The sequence below is a fragment of the Acomys russatus genome, chromosome 28, assembly GCF_903995435.1.
Source record: "Acomys russatus chromosome 28, mAcoRus1.1, whole genome shotgun sequence".
Taxonomy (NCBI): Eukaryota; Metazoa; Chordata; class Mammalia; order Rodentia; family Muridae; genus Acomys; species Acomys russatus.
In genome coordinates this window covers 31,673,679-31,692,214 of record NC_067164.1, presented here as the reverse complement: position 1 = coordinate 31,692,214, position 18,536 = coordinate 31,673,679, and the positions used below count along the sequence as shown (strand labels likewise).

Genomic DNA, 18,536 nt, shown 5'->3' with positions numbered 1-18,536 from the left:
TCAATAAATAGAAAAAAAAGAATTCGAAGGCATCTCTAATGCTGGCTGAGACTGGTCACCAGAATCCCTCCTCTCAAGATGATCTGTAACTTTTGAGTTTAAACAAAAGTTACTGTGCTTCGATACCACTGCTTTTTTTTTTTTTTTTTTTTTTTTTTTTTTTTTTTTTTTTAACCTTCTCTTATTCGGTTTACCTGGAGGGCTGCCACACATTTAGACTAAAGGGGGGTGGGGGGAACACAGGGACGCTTGTGTCTGTGCCTTCACACTGCGATGAGCACAGAGTCACAAGAAGTATGCTCCTGCAGATGCCAGGCTATCCGCCTCACTCCATGGCAGATTTGAATATTCTATAGCAAAACAACCAGGTGGGTGGGAAGAGAACTCGCCATTAAAGCTGGAAGAGAGAACTGCTGAAGTTTTTGTCTCTGTAAACCATCCTGTGTGAGCCTTGTCTCCTCTGTAGTTCTTTTCAGCTGGGTTTCCGCTGAAGTGACCTGATGTGTTGATGCTCCAGTGGGCGGACAGCTGACAGGGAAAGACTCATATGATGCTTCTTATACCACTTGCCTCTTCTGCCTCTGCTCTCCCTCTGTCCCTACAACCTTTGGAGAGATACTGTGTTCCCAACTGTGGGGCTGAACTCTCTGGGGTCCCTTAGGTTTTAACGGGGAGAACTTAATCTCGTCCAGCTTGAATATCCCCCTTGGTAGAAAATATTTGCACCTTACGGTATTAGCATAGCACCGTGTAGGAATGTTTGTAACGAGGGGCTGGAGACATGGCTCCACCGTTAAGAGCATTGGATGCTCATCTGGAGTCCCAGAACCCACATGGTGGTTCACAATCATCTGTAACTCCGGGCCCCCAGGAGTTGATACTCTCTTGTAGCTTCTGTGCGCATTGCATGCAAGCGGTGCACAGAAGACATGTGTGCTGGCAAAACCTCCATACGCACAAAATAAAAATTAAGGTTAAAAACTGTTTAAGAAAAGAGTAAAGTGCTTAAGACAATGCCAGGTTGTATGAACTTGGACGCCTCGTTACTCTGCCCGGCACATCCTAAGGGTCGTATTAGTATCCGTGAAAGAACCTCAGCCATTAAGGAGCGTCCCAAGTGGAAGTGAGAAGGTTAGCTTCCTCTTCTCTGCTGTAGCCCCAATCCCTCTCAGCAGTCTCTAGCCACCTGTCTTCCCATGGCCTACCAAATATTTCCTGGATTCCTCCTGTGTACCACCACACTATTTTAGGCTAATTATATTCAAATTTTAAAAGCCCTCTCCCTCTATTCTTGCCATATAATGAAATGGATCAATCCTTAAGCAGACTATTGCAAGAAATGAGCTGAAGAGAGGGGAAGGGAGAAATGTGACATTTGCTGTTCATCTGCTCTCTCTTCCTCTTCCTCCCTTCAACTGCCTCCTGAAGAGCATCCTCTAAGAAATTGACTAAGGCGGGTCACTGTGAGTTGGAGGCCAGCCTGGTCTACAAAGTAAGTCAAGGACGGTCAAGGCTACATAGAGAATCCCTGTCTCAGAAACCCAAAAGGAAAAAAAAGAAAAGAAAAGAAATTGACTAGTGGGGCTACAAAAAGGCATAACTTTTTTTTAATTAAAAAGGTGAGAGAACTTAAGTGTTGTTATCAAATGACAGCTATAGAAATGGTCAAGGTTATACTGCCTGTAAGACTGCACAGAAGGAATGATTTCTAACTTGATTACTATAGGATCTTCAAATTCTTTTTGTTGTTTTGTTTTGATTTTTTGAGACATGATTTCTCTGTGTAGTCTTGACTGCCCTGGACTCACTTTTAGACCAGGTTGGCCTCGAACTCACAGAAACCTGAGTATCTCAGCATCCTGAATGCTGGGATTAAAGGCCTGTGCCATCCCACCTGCCTGGCTAGGATCTTCAAACTCTTAAACTGTGCTGTTGATCCACAGCAGGGGAGATGGGGGCGTCGAGGGGGAGAAGATGGGAGGGGCCGTGGGATAGGACTGTTGGTATTGTCCTGTTAGAACAAGGAAACTGCAGTAAGTGTCTATTGGTGTTGATGTTACCCATAACAGCCTGCCATCAAACAAACAAAAAAAAAGCTGTTAGTTTATTCTGTTTGTTTGTTTATATTTTCTCTTCATCAAATATTCTCAACTGGGGACAGGCAAAGAGTAAAACATTCTCTCAAGGACCATAGTGACACCAGCACCAGCTGGTCCACTCTGTGTTCTTATTTAACTTCTTTGAGTCTCTGCTTAAGAAGTTTGCAGAAAGTAGCTAACGGAGGGCCGGGCTAGTCAGGAAACTACACCTGTTATGGGTGTTATAATTTTTTTTCAAGATTTATTTATTTTCTGTATATCTGATGTAAACATGCAGGCCAGAAGAGGGCATCAGATCTCATTATAGATGGTTGTGAGCCACCATGTGGTTGCTGAGAATTGAACTCAGGACCTCTGGAAGAGCAGACAGTGCTCTTAACTGCTGAGCCATCTCTCCAGCCCCAACAACAAACTTATATGTGTATGTTTCCAGAGAACTAATGTTTCTCCTTTTTTGTGATATTTGTTTATGTAAAGTTCTCTTTGACTTTCTATACAGCATATATATATATATATATATATATATATATATATATATATATATATATATTGTATCTAGCACTTGTAGCATTTGTTACAGTTTCATTTTAAGTTTTCTTTTAAATTTTATTTTATTGGTTTTTTGAGACAGGGTTTCTCTGTGTAACAGCTCTGGCTGTCCTGGAACTCCCTCTCTAGTCCAGTTTGGCCTGGAACTCATGGAGATCCACCTGCCTCTGCCTCTCAAGTGGTGGGATTAAAGGCATGCACCACCACCACCTGGCTAAATTTTATATTTTTAAGGCTTTATTTAAAATAAAAAGATCTGGAACAGAGAAAACATTCATTTTTTGTTTCTTTTTAATCTTGAGTATTATCCTTTTATTGTTTAAAATGCATAATCAATTTTGAAACTTGAGTCACGTGGTTAAAGTAAAAACTACAATATCTCACTAACTAGTGAAAACTATTAAGTCTCAAACCCACGAACAAAGGCTAACAGCGTGCCTACTTAATATACCGAAACAGAAACTGTGTGCCAGTCTCTCTGAGGCATCGCTGGCATCTGTTACAGAGACATCCTGGCTGGCATATCCTACTCCTACCAAAAACTCTCCAGCCAAGGGACTGGTCTGGGCCCCTTCCCCAACCTGCTCTCTCTTGTACAGCCCAGCCATTTTGACTGCCCCTGTCTCCTAGCCCCTTGGTCCTCGGGTCCTCTCTTCTTCTCCTGCTCCTCCACCCACCCCACCCCACGGTGCGTCCGCCTGTGCTCTCTCTTACATCCACAGTAAACCTTCTCCTCCGCCATCCTAGGAGCAGCCGCATGCTCCTCTTCCATCATGTTTTCACCCAATAGCCACTCTCAGTGTTTCCCTACTTAACCTTTCTGGTCACCAAGAGAGCGGGGCTGGGGATGGCAGGGAGAACGATTTCCCCTGTGACTGTTCTTTGACCCCTGATCTAAAGCAACAGCCGTCTCCAGTCATATGACCCAAGCTCTGGCCAATCAGTGCAGATGTTATAAATAATACGCCAAGCTAGCAAACTTCATTTAAGAGATTGCATTCCCTTCCTTTACATCTTCCTGTTCCCTTTAGACTGGGAGACTTGATGACAGAGCAATAAAACAGAAGCCTTTGTGTTTCCTCATAACCTGAAAACAGTTGGATGGAACCGTACTGCTCTATGTGGGTAGTGTAGCCCTGGCAGGTGGTCCTGGGTTCTATAAGAAAGCAGGCTGGGCAAGCCACGAGGAGCAGACCAGTCAGCAGCACCCCTCCGTGGCTTCTGCATCGGCTCCTGCCTCCAGCTTCTGCGATCTCACCCCTGCGTGCCCTTCATGATAGACCACACCTGTAAGCTGAAATAAATCGTTTCCTCCTCAGGCGTCTTTTAGTCGTGGTGTTTTATAACTGCAATAGAAACCAAACTAGCACATTGCCCTACCCCGTTTGTGGGTCAGGTTAAATAGACTTGCTTTGTCTAAGAAGACATGGTCCTATGCACTCATTAACTGATATCCATGGATGATTCTGTTACCGGCAAGATCACTGCCCAAGGCCCTGCTGAGGGGAAGAGACTCTAGGGCGATATATCAACAAGGTCAACTCTTCGCCCAGCAAATACTCCTGCCTTCTTTCCATGGGCACTGAAACTTTTCTACTGGCACCAGCTGGCCCCTTATTCCTCTTACTGATTGCCTTTTAGGAATTACTCAGTCTCACATATAAAGAAACTAGGAGCGCCTTTTCTTTCTTTCTTTTTTTTTTTTAAAAAATATGTTATTAATTTATTCATATTATATCTAAATTGTTAGCCCATTTCTCCCTCCCTCCCACTTCCCTCCTACTCCCCTCCCTATGTCTGTGAGTGAGGGGGACCTCCTCCCCCTGTATATGCTCATAGGGTATCGAGTCTCTTCTTGGTAACCTGCTATCCTTCCTCTGAGTGCCACCAGGCCTCCCCATCAGGGGGACATATCAAAAATGGGGCACCAGAGTTTGTATGAAAGTCAGATCTCCCTCTCCACTCAACAGTGGAGAATGTCCTGTCCATCGCCTAGGTCTGGGTAGGGGTTCAAAGTTTACTGCCTATATTTTCCTTGGCTGGTGCCATAGTTTGAGCAGGACCCCAGGACCCAGATCTGCCCATCATAATAATGTTCTTCTTATAGGTTTCCAGGACCCTTTTGCAAAGTGACCTCCTTAAACTTTACCCTTGCTTAAATTCTCACTTTTGCCACTATTTTTGGATTTTTAACTAAACATTGTTTGGAGAAATGGGGGGGGGCTCTGAAATTTTAGTTTGTTGCTTTGATATTTTGTACAGATACAGTGTAATGTGGAGCAGACCGCCATTTCAGAGACAAAGCTATTGTACTCGCTCTTGGATCAACAGCTCTCAACCTTCCTAACACTGGGACTCTGTCATATGCTTCCTCATGTTGTGCTGACCCCAACCATAAACTTCTTTTCATTGCAGAACTGTAATTTTGCCACTGTTGTGAATCATAATGCAAATCTGGGTGTTTTCTGATGGTCTTAGCTAAGTGATCCCCGTGAAAAGGTCATCTGATCCTCCAACGGGGTTTCAACCCACAGGTTGAGAACCAGTGGTCTAGAGCAATGGACTTTGGCCTCTACAAGAAAAAAAGCCCTTTCAAATATAGAACCATGTGCTTGTTAATCTTCATGGTCAACTTGACTAAAGTTAGGATCACCTAGGGAGCATCATTTGGGGTGTGTCTGGCAGGGCGTTTCCCTTTTAGCTGAGGAAAGATCCATCTTGAAAGAGGCTAGGGTGTCAGGAAGAAGGGAAAGGGGGCAATGGCGAGCACACAAGAAACACTGCGATCATCTCTCTCGATTGGAAGCAAGACAAGCAGCTACCGTGCTCAGGTTGATTTCCTGGCCTTGGTGGCCTATGTCTAGCCAAAGCAAAGTCTTCCCTCTTTGCTCAAGTTCTTGATGCTTTGTTACAGTTTCCTCCATTACATTATAACAGTTTCCTTCTAGTTTGAAATATTACACTGTCAAAGTAGCTTTTATTCTCCGGCTCAGTTGTTGTCTGGGAGGCTCACTGCCTCCTTCTGCTAACCTGGGCCTAGCCCTGGAAACTTCTAACCTCTGGACTATCTAACCCAGACCTAGAATGTTTTCAGCCTCTGAGACTTACTGCTGAATAAGCTCACCCTTACTTGTTCTTTCTGAGCTCTGGGCTGGCTGGTTCAACTCAGCTGTTCTGGCTAAAACTCCTCTCCCAGCTGACTTACTCAATCTGGCTTCTCTCTCAGGCCCAGAATTGTTCTGCTTGGCCTCAGACTAACTCGGCAATCAATCTACTCTAATCTTCTGGATCCTTCTGATTTTCTTCTCATTGTCTTCATCTGAGTTTTCTCCCAGACAACAATTGAGTCAGGAGAATAAAAGTTACTTTTACAAATAAACAGATGAAACAGGCTGATTATTCTCTAGTTCACAGCCTCTGGACTCTTCCTTGCTTCCCTGGGGGAAGAGAGAGAGAGAGAGAGAGAGAGAGAGAGAGAGAGAGAGAGAGAGAGAGAGAGAGAGAGAGAGAGAGAGAGAGAGAGAAAGGCTGTCAATCAAAATCAGTCACCTGAACCGTGTGTATTCCAGTGCTGTCTATTGGGAACACTCTCAGATGCCTGGAGGAAGCTACAGAACAGTCACAGCTCCTTGCTGTGCAAGCTCCTGCAGGCCCAGGCCCAGACACAGCTGTTCCAAGCACGATTGTGTCTGCAGTCATTTCTCAGACCAAAGGGGAGCATGTCTCTTGGTAGCTTAACTGAGGGACTGCTGTGCCTGGTGCAAAAGGAACAATGCTATGATTGTTGTTAACACAAACCCTCGTTTGCACAAACTGTTGCTGCTGCAGTTGCCACAAGCACCCCTTTTCAGACCACACAAGCAAAGTGTTCAGCGGTCTTGGTGAGCCAGTTGGGTGATACCGTCTTGTGCTGCCTTCTTTGGTGTTGCAACCTTAGGCCTGACAGAAGGTTTATTTGCAGCGGAAGAAGTGAAGGAAGCAGCAGCAGCAGCAACAGAGTGGCAGGCTCCTCAGGCTGAGTGGCTGTACAAAGAAAAGGATACTAGCGGCTGGCAGGCAGAACCAAAAAAAAAAAAAAAAAAAAAAAAAAAAATGGCAGCATGCTCAGCAACATCTGCCCGCTGCAGAGCTGACGGAGCTTCGACGCTGGGTAGCGGCTGATAGCAGCAGAAACGACAAGAACAGCAAAAGAAGCATTGAGTGAGAGCCGCCTCCCCAGTGGCCACAGCCATGGCAGCAGCCATAACAACAAGAGGCCACTACAGTTCCAGAGGGTGACAAGGGACAGAAGCAGAAAGAATGGAAATGGGCAGAATAATGCTGAAAGCAAAGCCAATAAAAGAAGTGGAAGGGCTTAAAATAGTACACAAATAACAGACTTGTTAAAGAAATACCCATTTGAGCACACAACACTGGTTAGCGTTCAGTATCTCTAGAGAGTTCAGTTATAAAATAGGACACGCTATTGAAGAGTCTTGCCAAGATGTGCACCAGCCTCCATCCCTTCTCTGCTTTAAACAGTTGCTGAAATTATGGCATGAAGGCAGTGGATCAGAGTGGCTGCTGCTTTGCTTTCTTCAAGGCAGATCTGTTTGTGCAGCTTTCGCGGAATGACTTCAGGGAGGCCCAGAGAAGACAAGTTTTGACTTAAAGCTTATCAAAAACTTGGCTCTTCCTCATCACTGTCACTCCCTTTCCTCACAAGAGAGACCATACTTTGATGTAATGATGCCAGAATAACTTTGTGCCTGGTGTCACCGTGAGGCATTCCTTCAGTGCCAGCACGAGGGAAGCAGAGGTAGGCTCTCTGGGTTTGCCTTCAGCCAAGTCTGCAAGGAACACACACACACACACACACACACTAGAATGATTTTTTACGCTTTTTTTTTTCAGTTTTTTTTTTTTTTTTTTTTTTTTGAGACAGGGTTTAACTGTATAATAGCCCTGGCTGTCCAGGATTCTGTCTGTAGACCAGGCTGGCCTCAAACTCACAGAGATCTGCCTGCCTCTGGCTCCCAAGTGCTGGGATTAAAGGCATGCACCACCACTCCTGGCTCGATTTTTTTATGTTTTTAAAGTTACTACAGTAAAAACAAAAATGCCTTTAAAATATTTTAGAGTTACCATAAAAACATATAAACAAGTTTATCTAGGAAAGACAGTGTCATAAATAGTGCATTATTGGTTCTCTCTATAATTTACCTTTTGTAATAAATATTCTTTTATTCTCTAAATAAATCATCTGTATTGTCCCATTTGCATGCAATTTCTTTTCTTTTTTTAAAATATATTTTATTGATTTATTCATATTACATCTCAGTTGTTATCCCATACCTTGTATCCTCCCATTCCTCCCTCCCTCCCGTTTTCCCCTTACTCCCTTCTGGCATGCAATTTCTGAAAGATGCAACTAATGCCATCTAATTCTGAAAATTAAAACTTTGAGTTTACATTTTAAGAAACAGTTAAGGGTGGGTAAGATGGCTCAGTGGGTAGTGCAAGCCCTTGGTCTCCAGGACCCACACACAGGGCAGAGAGAACCCACTCTGTAAGTAGGCAGAGACCTCTCCATGCATGCCATGGCACATTGTCCCATAAGCACGGACATTGTGCACACTTACAGACTGTATGTATGTGTGTGTGACTATGTGTATACATGTGGAAAATAATACTTAGTGCCGTAGATTCTTCTCTCTTGCTATTATAAAGCACCCTAGCCAAAACCAACTTAGGAGAGAAAGGCTTTGTTTGGCTTATGATTTTAAGTCATAGGCCATCGTTTCAGGGAAGTCTGGGCAGAAACTCAAGAAGGCAGTCATATTACATGCACAATCAAGAGCAAATAAAGAATACACGCATCACTGCTTGCTTAATGCCTCTGCTCAACTAGATTTCTTCAGTTTTACACAGTTCACAGCACAGCACATGAAATGGTGTGATCTGAAGGGCAGGTCACTCCCACCTCAACTATCAAAATCCAAACAACCCCTCCCTCCCAACACACACACACACACACACACACACACACACACACCTGATCCGGCTAGTTCCTCTCCTCTCACTTGAGTCTGAGTGTGGCAAGTTAACGATCACAGCTACCCATCACATAGAGTGTGTGCCAGTTGGCATCACAGACTAACTGCTCTAGGACTAAGTAAGATTTTTTGAGAAAGAAAAGTATAAAATTTTCAGGAAAGGTAATTCAGAGAGACACAGTGATGACAATGAAAACCATAATGCCGGGTCACTAACAATAAAGTGCATTTTAAGGAGAGTTATCAGCTACATGTTTAAACAAATTTTAATTCACAAACACAGGAACATTGTACTATAGATAGTATCTAAAATGTGATTATAGGCCAAAAAAAAAAAAAAAAAAAAAAAAGGTTAAGCAACCATTTCTGCATTTGCAGGTAAAGTTTCTTATTAACTATATAACAAACTTTTGATCTGTTTTCTTCACTACAGATAACTGTATTATGTACCAATGAATTCATGAACTTGACCACAGAAGCTGATGGTCCTGATGATCTTTGTGTCGTCTACTCTAAGGACAAGTGACTGCATTCCTTTTAGTGATGTAGGGGGCAGTCCCCAAAAAGCATAGCAGAACTAGAGTTCTCCATACATATTCCATATTCTGAACTCCTCAGATTATTAGTCTTTGGCAATGGGAATGTGATACGTGAAGAAAGTGACTATAGTGAGGGCAGAAGTCAGACGAAAAGCAGCAGTTGAGGTAGCAAAGGACATGAGTATGCTTTTCAGAATAAGAGGAGGCAAATGGGTTAGAAACAGCATGAAGGGTGGAACAACCGAATTACATCCACCGTAGACACGGTAGGCTTTGAACTGCTTGAAACCCACTTTATTTGGGGTTCTTTAATGCTTATGCCTCCCTTCCAACCCACCTACCCTAGATAGGAGAGAGAAGAGGTTAATGGGAACAGGAGAAGTAGACCTTTTTAGGCTCAGTTCCTTGGAGTGATTCCACTTTTTGTCGCCAGGATTTCTGCAGATCTGTTAAACAGAAAAACAGCAGTTCAGCAAAGGTGACTGCAACCGCAGCAACTGGAAGGAACCCAGGACCTCCAAGCATTATCTGGAGCGCTTCTTTCCAGGAGTGTCCCAAAGTGTAGCAATGAACAGCCAAGCGATAGGAAGTGATGCCAAAATCAAAAGAGCCAAAGCCAAGCCTCTTGTAATATATATATATATATCCTCTCAGAGTCCATACTAGGATATTTATCAGTTGGCAGAGACCATGCCTCCACAAGAGGCAGTTCCTTTTCAAGTGGACAAGCATCACGCCTTCTCTCACACATCTGTTTCCAGCTAATATTGTGAACATTTTGACCTATATGTAAACATGTTTTTGTTTTAATCCCAGGTGTGGGATATGGACGCTGCTCAAGTTTGTCCACAGCTGATAACTGCCTCATGAGAGAGGTCAAGTGATCTTTGACAGCTGGGAGCTGCCTCACGCTGGGAAGGCTGGGGGGTTCCGAGGAAGAAGATGGCTACTGCTGCTTCTCCCCTGCTGTTCCTGGTTGCTGTTGATGAAATTGGATGAGGAGAAGTTGGAGACGTCCTGAAAGGAGGATTGGACTTGCCCCCAAGGAACCCAACAACCCTGAACAGCAGGAAGCAGCTAAGGAAAACTATGCCCTCTCTCCCCACTACCCTTCTTTCTCCTCTACCTGGTGTTGGGGTGTTGGAAGGGATTGGGGTGGAATAGGGAGAACAGCAGTTGAAGCAGCAGGAAGAGCCCTTTGTTCAAATGTTTGGGCAAATGGGTGTGAGGGCTTTCCTTTACAGGGAGGAACCCGAGGTGCTGCTGAGGCATCCAGGTAAAGCCTACGGTCAGTTGAATGCTCATGTCATGATTGTGTTCTGAGTGAGTATCCTCCAAGCCAAGCAAACATCATCCTGGAGGGCTCAGCTGTGCCCCCTTGCAAAATTACCTGAGCTGGGCTTGCTGACCATTTACACTCCCTCATGAAGGGGTTGGGGAGAGTCAGAAGACCATCACCTAAGTATCCAAACCCTCCAACGCTGCCTTAATTCTACACGGCCTCCACAGCCTCAGGGAGGGGCTGTGGTGAGGGAGTAGATGGGGCGTCAGTACTGGAGAGGGGTGGTTCCGTTTCTGCTGCTACATGGAAACCCACATCCTTGTTGGGTAAATTTTCCTTGTATGCCCTTTTGAGGGAGGAGCACCCCCACACCTGTAATGAACCTTCCACTGATTCCCTGTAAGGAAGCCCAATGAATGAGCTTTAGTGGGGTCACGCCTTGGCTTATGGTTGGGACCTTAGAAGGAGGGGTAGATATTGCTTTGGTCTCTGCTTGGGAAGGACTTTTAGCAACAGCATGACATGACAACTTTTGGAAATAATGAGGTAACAGACTGTTGTTGCTATTTTTCATTCCCATAGTGCTAAGTTTAAGAATAAATTTGAGGGGCTGGGAAGACGGCTCAAAGGTTAAGAGCACTAGTTGCTCTCCCAGAGGTCCTAAGTTTAAGTCCCAGCAACCAACCACATGGTGGCTCACAACCATCTACACTGATATCTGCTGCCCTCTTCTGGCGCAGGTGTACATGCAGGCGAAACACTGTATACATAATAAATAAATAAATCTTTAAAAAATGGATACATTGCCAGGTGTGGTGGTGCACGCCTTTAATCCCAGCACTCGGGAGGCAGAGACAGGTGGATCACTGTGAGTTTGAGGCCAGCCTGATCTACAAAGCGAGTCCAGGACAGCCAAGGCTACACAGAGAAACCCTGCTTAGGAAAAAAAAAAAAAGCAGGCACCTTTACTCTCAGCTCTGGAGAGGCAGAGTCAGGCGGATCTCTGTGGGTTCGAGGCCAGCCTGGCCTACATCATGAGTTTCAGACCAGCCAGAGCTACATAGTGAGACCCTGTCTCAAAGAAAACAAAAGAAAAAACAAACAAAAAAATTGCAACCTGATTTCCTACAGAGATGTAAACGATGAAAGAAAATTATTTTCAGTCAATTGTGCCAAAGCTATTCATAATAAAAAGCCGAAACATTGTGTTAGTGGCCGAGTTATCAGATCACTTCAGAAAACTTCCTGGCACCTCAAAAGTAATGTGTCATGGATTTCATCTGGTTCCTCTTTCTTTCCACATACAGATACTGAGGCTTTGACACACAAGCGAAGCAGCCAAGCCCCTCCCATATTGTACAATGGACACAAAAGGCCCCAACTACTATCCTGGGAGTACCCCACTCCTACCCCATCTGCCACCTCTCTCCTCTTGTTGATGCAAAAACCCAGCTCCTACCTCAAAGAAAGTAAGACCTAATTTGTTCTGTAGCTAAATGTAACTGACCAAAACCCAGGAACATAGATTCATGTGCTCCAAATACTGTCATCCAGAATAGCAGTATTTTCTTTCTTTTTTATTTTTATTTTATTTTTTAGCAGTATTTTCATAAAGTTTTAATAGCAACAACAACAACAACAGCAGCAGCAAAGTCATAAATCAAGGTACTTTTTAAATGTATTAAGTCAGTGGTTCTTAACCTTCCTAATGCTGCGGCCCTTTCATAGAGCTCCTCACCTTGTGGTGACCACCAACCACAAAATTATTTTTGACGCTCCTTCATAACTGTAGTTTTTACTAGTGTTATGAATTGTAATATATGTATCTGTTTTCTGATGGTCCTGGGTGACCCCCTGTGCAGCTGCTACCTTAGTGAAAACATCGGGTGGGTGGGTTACAGTCAAACTGGCAAGTGTGTTCCTAGCCTCCGGCACTGTTTGACAGTGATCGCGCCCTTCGGGTCATTGGAGGTTAGGAATTTGATGACACATTCCAAAAGAGATCACCAGGAAGTTAGGTCAAACACGGAGATGACAACAAATGGCTACTTGGGGGCAAGAGATGACCAAGATAATTCGATTCTGGACCTGCAACATTTCAGTGCCCCAGGACCAAGAAGTTTCTTCCAATCAGGCCATTTTATAGCGGTCCTTAATGCAGACACAGCGGCCTCCGCTTTCAACTTCAATGCACACAAGCTGGCTTTGCTCATCAGAACAATCACTTGAAGTTACTTTTGCTTCTTGCTTATTTTTTTGCAACAGAAAAATAGATGTCTTGGGTAAAAATAAGACTAACCTGGATCTTCGAAAAAGCACACGTTAGCTTTTGCCTTACGTTTATTTGGCACTTGCCATCTAATTGATTTGGTTCCTTCCTTGAGCATCAATTACCTATTATGTACAGGTACCCTTTCAGGAGGTGGAGACACACCGAGAAATGAGGAGAGGGGGTTGGGTGGGGGGATGGGGGTGGGAGGGGGGTGGTGGTGTCAGAGGTCAACTTGCTGGACATTGTTGGTGAGGAAAAGCAATTGTTAGAAGGGGTGGAGTCGGGCTTGGGGGCGCAGGAGCAATCTTGTAACTGAGAAGGAACATAAGGGACTACTCCGCAGTTAAATGAACCAAGGGCGATTTGCACAACTCCGTAGAGGGATTGCCATTTAGGTCCTCAGGCTGGGGAAGGTAGGAGGAAGAGGCTATTTAGTGTTGTAGGTGGAGGGGCTCAGGAAGGCAGAATTGAGGGGCAAGAAAAATTCATTTTTTAAATAGCAAATATTTACTGAAGAAGAGAATAGAACACACGCACACGCACACACACACAGAGGTGCCAAGGAGCACTCCTAGTTAGCTCCAGGTTACCAGCAAAAAAAAAAAAAAAAAAAAAAAAAAAAAAAAAAAAAAAAAAAAAAAGAAGAAGAAGAAGCAGGATGCGCTTGCGCAGCCGTGCGGGCAACCTGCGTGGACGCCGGGGGCGGGGTCCGCGCAGTTCAGCTGGAGCGCGTCCCGGCTTCTCGCTCGGCCCCGCCTCCCCAGCCGCTCGCGTCCTGATTGGCCAGTGCGGGGGCGGGGCCCGGAGCCCGGAAGTGCGGCTGACGTGTCGGGGCTGCGCTCGGAATTGTGGGCGACTCGGCTAATGGCGTCTGCGAGTCTGGGCTCCCGGGGCGGGCATCGCTGAAGCTTCTGGCCAGCTCCGCGGCCGGTGACGCCCGCCGTGGCCGGGCCCCGCGGCAGCGGGAGGGACCTGCCGGTGCGGTGTGCTCCTGGGCCGGCGCCGGGGAAGCCTGGCGGGGCGGGGCGGCTGCGGGCAGATCTGGGCGAGCAGCCGTCGGCGGTGCGGGGCGGCGGGGAGGGGAGCTCGGGCACGCCTCGGGGGCGCAGCCCAGGCCCGGCCGTGCGCCCGCGGAGTCCTGGCCTCCGGCTCGCTGCCCGCCGCCCTAGGAGCCGACAGTGCCAGCTGATCGGCTAGGACCTGGGGGGAGGACCATGTCCGGCACCAACAGCCCCGAGGCTGTGAAGAAGCTGCTGGAGAATATGCAGAGCGACTTGCGGGCCTTGTCGCTCGAATGCAAGAAGAAATTCCCACCTGTCAAGGAGGTACGCATCAGACGACGTCAGGGGAGACGCTGCGAGCACTTCCCCAGTCTTATATAGACCTGTTCCTTGATCTCCCCAGCCCTGTCCTAATTTTCATTCCACCAGCAGGTTTAAGTCGGTGATTGTTTCACAAATGCTGTTTGTAAATTCCTTGGAGAGTTGTATGGAAATTTGATTTCTTCCATTCTCTTAACGTGTTTATTTCGGAATGAAGTTCCTGGAGTGAGCCGATTCAGTGAACGGAGTCAGGTTTATTGCTCCTAAAAATGAGTATCCGTCACTGTAGCGGAATCTGAACTCCAGGCGTACATGTACGTAGTGTATGTATGTCACTCACCTGGAAACATTTCCTTCTTGGCTGTGTTACTCAGCCAAGTGTTAGTTCTCAGTCTCAGTCTCAGTAAACGAGAGCATTTAATTTTACAGCAAATGGTCAAGGCCTGCAGTAATTAACGTTAAACCCTCTGCGCGCAGTGTTGTGTTGGGACGCTCTGCAAAACGAATGCACCTGAATTTAGCACCTGAGTTTTGTTTGTTTGTTTTGAGCTGAAGAATAGGGTGGAAATGCGGTTTTACAAGATTCTGAGAGGCCAGGTGTGGTGGCCAAACGTTTAGTGCCAGCAGACATAGGCAAGCGGATCTGAGGGAGTGGACACCAGGACAGCCAGGGCTGCATAAAGAGACCTTGTCTCAAAAAACCAAGATGATGATAATGGTGATAATGGTGATCATGGTGATGGCTCACAGGAAAAGCATCAGTAAAGAAACTCAGCTTAATGTATGCCAGTAAAAATTTCCAGATACTGAATGGAAAATTTTAATTCAATCACTATTTAACTCACCATCCCTGACTTTTTTCCTGTTAATATTCGATTTTTGTTGAAAATATTTTAAAAACTGTGTCCTTTCACATTTTGAAGATAATGTAGTTCAGGGGGCTGGAGAGATGGCTCAGCGGTTAAGAATACTTGTTGCTCTGTCAGAGGTCTCTGGTTCAATTCCCAGCACTGACATGGTGGCTCACAACCATGTGCAATTCCAGTCAAGTGATCCGACCCCATGTGGTACACAAACATACATACAGGCAAAACACTTATGCGAATAAGACAAAAATGAATAAGTCTAAAATTTTTAAAAAATGTAGTTCAAAGATATGTAAACACACTTAATTTTATTTCCTAGTTAATATAGCTTAGTATGCCTGCAATTTAACATACTATTTGCTATTAAAATTACCAACTGAGTTCATATTTTTTTTACTTGAAACTATATTCTTATTGTAAAAAGTTTTATAATTAAAACTTGACTGGTAAAGTTTAGAATTTAGACTTGTAAGGAACCTTTAAGTTGTCTATGAGCACCTTGCTTCTGCCTGTCTTCATGAATTCCAGTTTCTTTAATGAGCTACTCCTGAGGATGGAGACCACAGATTTCAGTTTGAGGAAGATCCTGTGTTTTATTTCAGATAAACACCAACTTGCTTCGGTATTGATTTTCTTTGTTGTCTCCGTATCATCTTTCTGTTGAAAGTTAAAGCAAGTAATTTTTAAAGAATTAAGGTGTTTCTGGGGCTAGAGAGTGTAATCCTGTTGAATCATCTGCGCGCGTGTGTGCACGCGCGCGCAGACACACACACACACACACACACACACACACACACACACAACCCCCCCCCCCCCGGGGAGACTGAGGAGAGGGAGAGGAGAGAGAGCGAGCTTCTCTTTACTTTTAGAAAGCATTAAATCCTACTGTAATCTCAGCAATCATTTGTAGAACTGTGGCTGTTCCTGGTTCTAGTAAATCATGTTAAGAGCTTGTCTCCTCTATGCTATAGGCCTCTGTGGGTTAGCCTGAGACTTTGCTACTTCTGTGGTATTTTTATTGGGGGAAAAAAATCCACTCTTCCAACAGGTAACTTACAAAATTGTAGAACTCACTCCATTCCTCATTCTAGCATTTTCGGTAAAGCTCGTTAGTTTCTAGTTAGGCACTGGCCGGGCAGCTGCACAGTGATTGCTGCAGCCTTGGCAGTGATGGCAAAAATCATCCTGTGATGCCTCTAATATATGATCTTGTATATGGCGCATGTTCCACAAAGATTTGCTGAGTGAAAGTTTCTTACTTGGGGCTGGGCAGAGGGCTCAGTAGCTTAAGAGCACTCACTGGCTGCTCTTCCAGAGGACCCCGTTTGATTCCCAGCACCCCTTGGAGGCCTCTAAACCTCCTGTAATTCCAAGGGGACCAGATGCCTTCCTCTGGCCTTCACTGGCACCATAAAATGCACATACAGGCAGACTCACACTGTCAGGCCTGGTGATAAACACCTTTACTACAGAGCCATCTTTCAGACCCTGTCTATCTTTTTGATACCACAGAATCAATAAATCATAAATTACAAATAGTGTTTCCAGGCTTTGGGGCTTTCTGTTATTCATTGGCACCTTGGCAGAGATTTTTTTTTTGCCTAAATGAGAAGGTCCCGTGGCAGAGTTTTCCAGAGCAGAGTTGTTGTTCTATGTTACTTGGTGGCTGCTAAAGATCTGGTGATAGACTGCCTTGTATCGCCACAGTAGGGCTCTCTTTTATTCTTTATTTGGGATCTGGGCGAAGGTTCTTGGCTCTGGATGGAGTCAGACCTTGTTTTCAGGGCCATTTCCCAGTGAAGAATGGAGGCTGGAGTGGGGCTTAATTGTAAACCGTTTAGTGTTGTTGTGTTTACAATGCACTGTTATTTTTTTTATTATTAATTTATTCTTGTTACATCTCAATGGTTATCCCATCTCTTGTGTCCTCCCATTCTTCCCTCCCTCCCCTTTTCCCCTTATTCCCCTCCCCTATGACTGTTCCTGAGCGGGGTTACCTCCCCCTGTATATGCTCATAGCGTATCAAGTCTCTTCTCGGTAACCTGCTGTCCTTCCTCTGAGTGCCACTAGGTCTCCCCCTCCAGGGGACATGGTCAAATGTGAGGTACCAGAGTACGTGAGAAAGTCATATCCCACTCTCCACTCAAGTGTGGAGCAATGCACTGTTATTATGTCCCCAGCCCCCATGGCTGTTCAAGCATAACAGAACAAATTCAGGTTTTATGTATTGAAATACATAAGAGTAGAGACAAATACTTAATAAGTATTTGCATTGTATTGATTACTTCATGATACTGTGCTTTGATGACCTGGAAATAAAAGACACTGTCTATGACATAAAATCAACCTGAGTCCTTTTTCTCTCTCCTGCTCTGTCTGCATGTACACCTGCAGGCCAGAAGAGAGCATCAGATCACATTATAGATGGTTGTGAGCCACCGTGTGGTTGCTGGGAATTGAACTCAGGACCTCTGGAGGAGCAGTCAGTGCCCTTAACCTCTGAGCCATTTCTCCACCCCCTCCCTTTTTTCGATGAGTTTTTTCCTTTTCTTTTCTTTTTGTATGCATTGGTGTTTTGCTTGCATGTATGTCTGTGAGAGGGTGTCAGATCCCTTGGAACTGGAGTTACAGACAGTTGTGAGCTGCCATGTAGATGCTGGGAATTGAACCCCAGACCTCTGGAAGATCAGCCAGTGTTCTTTTTTCTATTTTTCTTTTTTCTTTTGGTTTTTCGAGACAGGGTTTCTCTGTGTAGCATTGGCTGTCCTGGAATCGCTTTGTAGACCAGGCTGGCCTCGATCTCACAGCAATCTGCCGAGCAGCTAGTTTTCCCAACCTCTGAGCCAGCTCTCCAGCCCAAGATAGCTTACTTTTAATCAGGTACAATGTAGGTTGTTCTAATAGTGAAAGTCTAGAGCAGTTTCTTAGACTCTTAAACATGGCAAAAAACAAACAAACAAACAAAAAAACCAAACTACCTTTATTTTCATGAAGTTAATGTGATTGCATAAAATATAATCTGTACAACAATGTGGCAAGCTTTGCATCTTTTAACATACCACCTTAAATATTTTATAGCTAGGCATACCTAGAACCTAGCAGGCAGAAAGCTGAGGCAGGAGGATTTCAAGTTCCACACTAGACTGAACTCCATGACAAGACTCTGTCTCAGAAGAAAACAAAGCCAGGTGTAATATGACCCACTGCCCTTGGGAGGCAGAGAGGTAGGCAGGTCTCTGAGTTTGAGGCCAGCCTGGTCTATAGAGTTTCAGGCAGGCCTGGGCTACATAATCAAGACACTGTCTCAAGGACAGAAGAGAGTAAAGTAAACGAATAGTTCCTATTATACAGAGGAGGTTAGAGGGGCTCAGTAAGAGAGTAAAGCTGGACCGTGGAGGGACGGGCTGTGGCGCCCTGTGCACCCATCTCTGCATTCCACAGATGCCTCACTCTTCCCACCATGTGTCGGTGCCATTATTTACTGCTGTGGACCATACGTTCCTGCTTGACGCTTTCTTGTTTTGATTTCTGTAGCACGCTGTCCGTGTGTCTCCTCTCCCAGGAGTCCTGG

At 45.0% G+C, this 18,536-nt stretch overlaps 1 protein-coding gene across 2 annotated transcripts in view; it reads left to right on the top strand.

Annotated features, from left to right (window-relative positions):
• Positions 1-13,857: 13,857 nt before the first annotated feature.
• Mon2 (MON2 homolog, regulator of endosome-to-Golgi trafficking) overlaps positions 13,858-18,536 on the top strand; it is a 70,853-nt gene continuing 66,174 nt past the window's right edge. For both annotated transcript variants that reach the window (XM_051170895.1, XM_051170894.1), the window contains exon 1: positions 13,858-14,101. In XM_051170895.1, coding sequence (XP_051026852.1) covers positions 13,991-14,101 — 111 coding nt within the window. In that variant the 5' untranslated portion in view covers positions 13,858-13,990. The remainder of the gene's footprint in view (positions 14,102-18,536) is intronic.